Genomic DNA, 7902 nt, shown 5'->3' on the forward strand with positions numbered 1-7902 from the left:
AAAAAATAAAAAACTTACACTACATAGACGGAGTTGAAGAGTATTTTTTTATACTACGCAGACGGAGTTGAGGGTAGTCCGAGCTACCCCTCCTTATATACTGGCTCCGGCCCTGACCACTGCTCTAAATCTATACAAGTGTATTTTTTTTTTTTTGTAAGTTTCAAGTTCTTACTATGCTATTAATTAAAAAAAAATTAAGTAAAAATATATTAAACTCCGTATATGTAGAAACATTGTATACTTCTAAACACAACTAGTACTATAAATCAATAAAACTAATTTTTTTAGATGCGAAAAAAAACTTAGATACATCTATCGACAAAACGATAGGGGGTTTGAGGTTCTGTTAATTCTCAAACCGATTAAATGAAGTAGCGTACAAAAAAAGTTTTATATTTATAAACCCTTGAATTTCCGTTGGTAGAGTAATTGGAGGTTTATGATTACAGTGAGAAGCTCTTGTTTCCATGGGCGAAGCTTTTAAGGGGCGGGAGGGGGGCGGCCGACCCCCCGAACTTTTCGCTCAGTAGTGGAAGATATGTAGTTTTTGTATAGAAATTTTTTGGTATATACGTTTTCGACCCTTTAGTTTTATAGAAATTTTTAGGTTTGGTGACTTTCGCCCCGGTTGGAAATCTAAGCTTCGCCACCTGTTGTTCCACCGCTATTAAAATTGCAAAGCTTTTGTCAAATGATGTGGAATTTATAATGCATTATTGTAATTTGATTTTTATATAGCATGAAACTATGAAAGCCAAAAGATGGTTGACAACACAAAATTAACGTGATAGAATGTTAATGTCCATGGTGTGTGTGGGGTCTATTGAGTTAGAGGCTCTAGAAGAAAACGTACGTCGGCATGAAATACAACTATACGTTACCTTTTCTCTAACCTAAATTTTCTGATTTTTAAAGAATAAAAACTTTAATTTAAAAGAATAATCGTAGTATTTTTTTCTTTTAAAAAAGTTAGACAATCATATTTGTAACCAAATTTAGTAGTTTGAGGTGGTTTTTTTTTTCTAAAGAAAAATATGCGCGGGCTCTTCGGTCTGCGTCACGCAGACATTGTTATTTATAGATTTTTTGTTTTTACAAAGACGTTTTATTAAAAAACGTCCACGCAAGCTTTTTTTGGTGTAGACTTGGTCCAACCGCTTTTAATACCTTCTAAGGTCTGTAGAGGGTTAAACACCACCACCGTCCATCACCACCCTTAATACCTTCTAAGGTCTGTAGAGGATTAAACACCACCACCGTCCACCACCACCCACCACAGTTCATCACCACCACCGTCCACCATCCACCGCCACCGTCCACGTCCAGCACCATCGTCCACCACCACTGTTCGTACACCATCACAAATTTATTTTTGAAGCCTACATACATTAAAAAACAATCTTCTTTTTACAGGCTGGAGAGGTCGAATACATCTCTTCTTCTACGAATGTTTAACTACATAGATCTAGTAAAGGACACGTTTGAACACCCCATGTGAAGATACAAGTTTGTGGAATCAAACTCTTAAACCATATACTACATGACAAAATAAATATTTTTTTTTTTATTTTTTTCAGATTATTAATTTAAAGATAGATACACACTAGTCACTAGTAATACTGATAATAATGCACCAATTATTTTATTTTTCTGATTAATATATAAAGAATTAAACCAATTAAAAAAGGGCAATAATATCTATTCAATTTATAATCAACAAAGCTTTCTTCTCTTTACACATATAAACAATAATCTCCGAAATAAAAACTAAGAAATTGATTATATTCTTATTTGTATTCTATATTCCTAATTTTTTTTTCATTTAAAAAAAAACATAAAAGGTATCATGTGTAATTCACATCTTCTGTTGACTTTGGTATTGTTTGACCAAAAGTTCAGCATAAAGGATTTCATTCCAAGCATCAGGAACACCTGGTAAGCACCAATGGCTGCAATCTTGATAATGTAGTGGCGATTTTTGTTCCTCCGCCGTGTAGTGTTGTTTCCGGTAGATCGAAGGGTGTCCGTCTTTTCGAAAATCTGTTAATCTTGTGACATTAAGATATGTCACACCGGTTTTCATTCCTTTAAAAACTTTCTCCAAAACTACCATTTTGTCGGGGTAAGGAGTAAGGTACGTCGTGTTCTTGATGGGCTCGGTTTCATGGTCACATGCTCCGCCAGAGTTCCATTGTCCTCCGCTGTCCAAACAGAAAACGATGAAAACTTGAATATTCTCGTTGTGAATGTCGAAAACAACATGTAGGTCTAACAAGAACGAATTTTTTTGGCATTTTGTTGTTGTAATTTTCGATTTTGATCCAAAAACCAAGCTATAATGATTATTTTAAGGATGATTGTTAAGGTACGATGAGGGGGCCTTTGGATTAACTATTCAAACAACAATCTTTTCCCTTATAAAATAAGTTTAGTTTATTCAAAAAGAGTAAATTGCCATTTTAGTCCCTTAGTTTTTGTCAAAATTGCCATTTTAGTCCAAATAGTTTTTTTTTCTCCTATGGGTCCCTGACTTTTCCTTTTTCTTGCCATTTTGATCACATTGGCTAACTTAGTCTAAAAACCAGGTTATAATCAGGGATATTTTTGGCATTAAATTATTATGAGGTTTATAAATTATGTTGTAAACTACCCCTAGTTATCAATGCACAACAGTTATGCCAAAAATACCCCTGGTTATAACCAGATTTTTGAACTGAGTTAGGCAATGTGATCAAAATGGCAAGAAAATGGAAAAGTAAGGGACGCAGAGGAGAAAAAAAACTATTTGGACTAAAATGGCAATTTGGACCAAACCTCAGGGATTAAAATGGCAATTTACTCATTCAAAAACTAAAAGTTTAATCCTGATTGTAGATCATAAGACGCGTATCCTAACACACGTTCAAGAGATTTTTTTTTATTTTCTTGAAAAAATTAGTAAAGATAGTACGTTTTGAAAACGGTTTTGTAAAAGTGGAATATTTGTTTTTTTGTTCTTCTTAGAGGTGGATTCATTGTCTATAACTCTGTGAATTCACAGTTACAGACAACGAATCCACTACAAGACATAAAAACGTATTGATTTCCAAACCCTTATATAAAACATACTTACCAAATAAAAAAATAAGAGTTAAATGCCATTTTAGTCCCTGTGGTTTGGGCCATTTTGCCAGTTTAGTCCAAAGGTTTCATTTTTAACCTGTGGGTCCAAAAATGTTTCACAATTGCCATTTTAGTCCACTGGGTTAACTTCATCCATTTTTTCTATTAACGAGAAGGCCAATTCAGTCGTTTTATATGGCTGAATTGCCCTTTTAGTTAACAGGATTACATACAAAATGACCGAATTGGCCTTCTCGTTAACAGAAAAAATGGATGGAGTTAAGTCAGTTGGACCAAAATGGCAACGATGAAACCTTTTTGGATCCAGATGTTAAAAATGAAACCTTTGGACTAGACTGGCAAAATGGCACAAACCACAGGGACTAAAATGGCATTTAACTCAAAAAATAAAAAAAAAATAAAAAATCTTGAAGTCTTTGGATCAACATAAAAAGAGCCTATTTGCATGCAAAATATAAAGGAAATGTTGTTTTAACCTGAAATGGGATGCAGAATAACCTCTGAAAAAAACTGAAGTTTTGGTAGGGTTTATATTAGCATCAACCCATATTCCCCATGTTGTGATGGCCTTACGGAACGCCTCTAAGACGTTGAGCTCTTTATAAACATGGCTACCTTCTTGATAATAATCTTGCCTGTAAATTTCACAATGCTCATTGAGTCATTTAAATAAAAAATGTTTTTCTTCTATTACTTTGTTTTATAGAAATGTATCTAGAATTCAAGATTACCCTTTAGCAGTCTTGTCGTGAGTCCACCAATGCCCGGTATTGAACACAATAACGTCTGCGGTTTTGTACTGTTCAGAATAGCTACTGATCAAATCGAGTCGAAGGGTCTCCTTTTTGGTTCCGTTTTTGTCTTTGGTTTCCCATTCTTGAACCAAAAACGGTGCCACAAAGAACTCCACTGTGCAATTATAATCCTACGAATTGATACCGAAAAATAAAAATCAAGTCACCTTTAAACAATCTAACGAAAGGCCCGTTTCAAACAGTCGAGATCATCAATCGTTAGCACGAAAAGAGACTAATATACCTTGAAAACAAAAGCGTAAGAAGCTTCTGATCTGAAATGGTGCCTGCCGGAGGCTTCATACACCTTTGTTTTATCTTGGACAGAGTTTCTTAAGATGCAAATCAATGATTCCCACATGTTTCGGTTCAATGAATCGCCAACGAAAACCAATCGCTTTCCTCTCAACATATTCAACATCTTGCTTCCATCCAACCTATATTTGGTACAAAAAAGTTCATAATCAATTAACTAACAAATTTCCAAAATAAGAATCAAGAACTAGATCAAGAAACAATCTTTTTGCCTTTTTTACTAGCTATGCACCTAATATCGGTGATATATCGGTCATATCGATCATCTAGTAAAATATCGGTGTCAAATATCGGTCAGAATATCGAATATCGATACTGATATTATAGGCCATATTGACCGATATAACCGATATATCACTGATATATCACCGAATTATTAGTGTTAAATTGCTATATATATAAATTATGCATTATATTAAAATTCGAGCCGGGGGTCTCACTGGAAGCAGCCTCTCTATTCCTAACGGGTAGAGGTAAGGCTGTCTACATCTTAACCTCCTCAGACCCTACCTTTGCTTTGCTATTGGTGGGATTTATTGAGTATGATGATGATGACGCATTATATTAAAATTACCGATATGGCGATATCTCACCGAGATAACCTATATCTCAAATATCGGTCCTTGACCGATATCCGATATTTTACCGCATTAACTGCATAGTTTACTAATCAAATGATGACCTCCATAAACATTAAATACAATCAATTAACTACAAACAAGTTAATCAAAAAACCTATGAACTTCAATAATCAAAGATTTATAAACTAAGATTTTGTAAACAAAACTAGCATACCTTGGTAAAGTGCAGCCTTTAGGCTTCCATTTATACTTCTGAAACCCTAAATCAGGTCTACCATTGTTAAAACAATTAAATTGTTCATCAATCAATGAACAAGAACCCGGTTCATACAAAGGGTATGATTCATCCATTACCCATTCTCCATCAAACAAATCACAACCCACCAAATTCTTCACCAAATACTCAATCCCCTGTTTCTTTTCCGCATTATCCCCTTTAGTTTTTTCGACTATTTGACTGGACCCACTTCCAGTATCATTCACTAAAGATGTCGGCACTGGTTTATTCAATTCTTCACGCGGTTTCACCGTGTTATTAGACTCTGTTTCTAATTTGGGTACTTCTTTATTCGTCTGATTCGACCCAAATTGAGACGATGGAGCCCCAATTGCAGTCTGGTTCGACCCAATTTCAGTCACGGGAGACCCGATTACAGTCCGGTTCGACCCAATTTGAGATACTGGAGACCCGATTGTACTCTGGTTCGACCCAATTGGAGACAGTGGAGACCCGATTGCAGTCCGGTTCGACCCAATTTGAGAAACGGGAGGCCCAATTGAACTCTGGTTCGACCCAATTGGGGAATCTTGAACCACATTTGGTGGGTCAAGATACAGGGGACGAGATCCGGAAACAGAGGAATTCTGATTTGATTCCGACGAATTCGTGGGGAAAAAGTAAGAGTAAATTGAAGAGAAGTGAGATCTGTCATCAGAAGATGGAGAAATTGTTGTTGTACCATTGGGTTTAAGAGTTGTAGTTATGGATGTGTCAGTGAAGATATTGGTGAACCATGGAGAAGAAGGGTCAGAGGAAGGGTTAAATGCTAAGAAAAAAGTAACAGCGACGAAAATAGCGACGAAAATATACACAAAAGCCCTCGTTATTGTTGTTCGAAATGAAAATATGTTCTTTAGTTTCAGTTCTGGAAACAGAGTTCTGTTGTTTATGGGTATGTATTTAGTTGAATCTGCCATGAAAATGAAGAGTTTGGTTTCCACTCAGTGAAGTGAGAGAGAGAGAGAGAGAGAGAGAGAGAGAGAATGGAGTCTTTTCTGTATTTTCTTTTTGTATGGAGAGAGAAAGAAGGGGTGTGAAGAAGAAGAAGAAGATGTATGGGAATGTGAGGAGGTATGTATGATTTGATTATAAGTTTGAAAAATTGTAAATAAATAAATAAATTCAAAATTGTATCGGTTTTTTTGCAAGGTGGTGGTGAATGTGAATGTTTCAATTTTCAACAAGAAAAATAAGTATTCAAAGTGTAATTGATGATGGTATTAATTGTCATAACTACAACGAAAGTAATTTAGGTTGACATATTATTACATATATCATTACAATTTATGTTATAAGATCAAATACATATCATAATCCAAATGTAGATACGCATCTCTGCATCGTACTGTAAAATTAAACAAGGACTCAACAAGCTTTATTGCGTTAACGCGTCAACACAGAAATCGTTGTCGCCGGAAGTGCTCGACGGTGAGCTCCGACCCGGAATAGTGGGTAAGGTTTTCGGTTTCTCTCCTTGGCGAGAAGTCCTACGTCAACCTTTCTCCCTATTTTGATTTGGTGCCTCTCCCTTTCGCCTTTCGGGACGGGGACGATTCTTCTCTTGCTGCTTTCCCGTTTTCTGGTCTCGAGTTAGACAACCCGGTCTCTTAATCCTCTTAAAGGTCCGTGGTTGTGGGTTCCGTTTCCGTTTTTCATTTTCGTCATGGGAAGACGTGTGTGGAAACCTCTCAACAACAGTTGGAACATGATTCAGAACAAGCAGGTATATAGGAAAGAGAAGCTGTTTAGAAACAGGGACGCTAGGCTCCAAAATGCTACTTCCTTTTTCATCTCTAACCTACCGGAGTCCTGTGATAAAAACTCATTATGGAAGGCTTTTGAACATCTGGACAACCTCGAAGATACTTTTGTTCCCTGCAAAAAAGATAGAGCGGGGAATAAATTTGGTTTTATCAAACTTTCCAATGTTACGGACCCGGTTTGGTGGATGGAAAAAATGAAGGAGGTTCGTATCGATGGGGCGAGTATTGGAGTTAATTTAGCGCGTTTTAACAGGGATGGCTCTAAAGTTGAGACGGCAAACCAGGGCAACCGTATGTCAGTGTTCAACAGACTCTACGGATTGAATCCCATTCATGAGGAGGGAAGGGCACCTGTTAGGAAGGCCTCGGCTCAGCATGGTGTGAAATCTGACAGTTCAGTGGTTAAGAATAAGGGTAATGAACCTACCGGAGGCTCCCTGGCTCTCCCTCCTATGCATACGGAGTCCAAAAAATTGTTGGAGTTCAAGTCTCTTGTAGGGGAGGTCAAAGACATTGACATCCTTAACGGTCTTAAAGAGCATCTTTCGGGGTTAACGGAGAAAGGTCTGAAGTTAAAATACCTGGGTGGCCTTAAAGTTCTTCTTTGTTTTGACAGTCCTGATGAGGCAGAAGAATTTAGATATGATATGGTTAATGAATGGGAAAGGTGGTTCTCTAGGCTTTATCTATGGGACGGTATTCCTCCTATTTTCGAAAGAGTAGCATGGATAAAAATCTTGGGTGTGCCAATTTGTTTGTGGGATCGACACGTTTTTAACAAAATAGGTGAGCGGTGTGGTAGACTCCTTGTTAAGTCAGAAGCGGAGTCTAGCAACGGAAATATGGCCGAGGAAAGACTTGCGATCCTGGTTCATTCGGGTAAACGAATCTCGATGGAGTTTGATATTAGTTGGAAAGAGCATAATTTTAAGGTTTGGGTCGAGGAAATTGCTGGGCAATGGTGCCCGTCTTTTTTGGATAATGACGGTTCTTCGCAGAAATCTCTGGAATTATCGTCGGTCTACGGTGTTTCTTCTGTTGTC

The 7902-nt window shown here is 36.9% G+C and overlaps 1 protein-coding gene across 1 annotated transcript; it reads right to left on the minus strand.

The window, feature by feature from the left end:
• Positions 1–1681: 1681 nt before the first annotated feature.
• Positions 1682–6180, minus strand: LOC110939890 (protein trichome birefringence). The gene is made up of 5 exons (XM_022181472.2): positions 5031–6180; positions 4165–4357; positions 3858–4051; positions 3603–3761; positions 1682–2204 (listed from the first exon to the last, which is right to left on the minus strand). The coding sequence occupies exons 1-5, from the start codon at positions 6011–6013 to the stop codon at positions 1859–1861; spliced, it is 1875 nt and encodes a 624-aa protein (XP_022037164.1). The 5' UTR covers positions 6014–6180; the 3' UTR covers positions 1682–1858.
• Between the last annotated feature and the right edge of the window lie 1722 nt (positions 6181–7902).

Source organism: Helianthus annuus, chromosome 5 (assembly GCF_002127325.2).
Source record: "Helianthus annuus cultivar XRQ/B chromosome 5, HanXRQr2.0-SUNRISE, whole genome shotgun sequence".
Classification (NCBI taxonomy): Eukaryota; Viridiplantae; Streptophyta; class Magnoliopsida; order Asterales; family Asteraceae; genus Helianthus; species Helianthus annuus.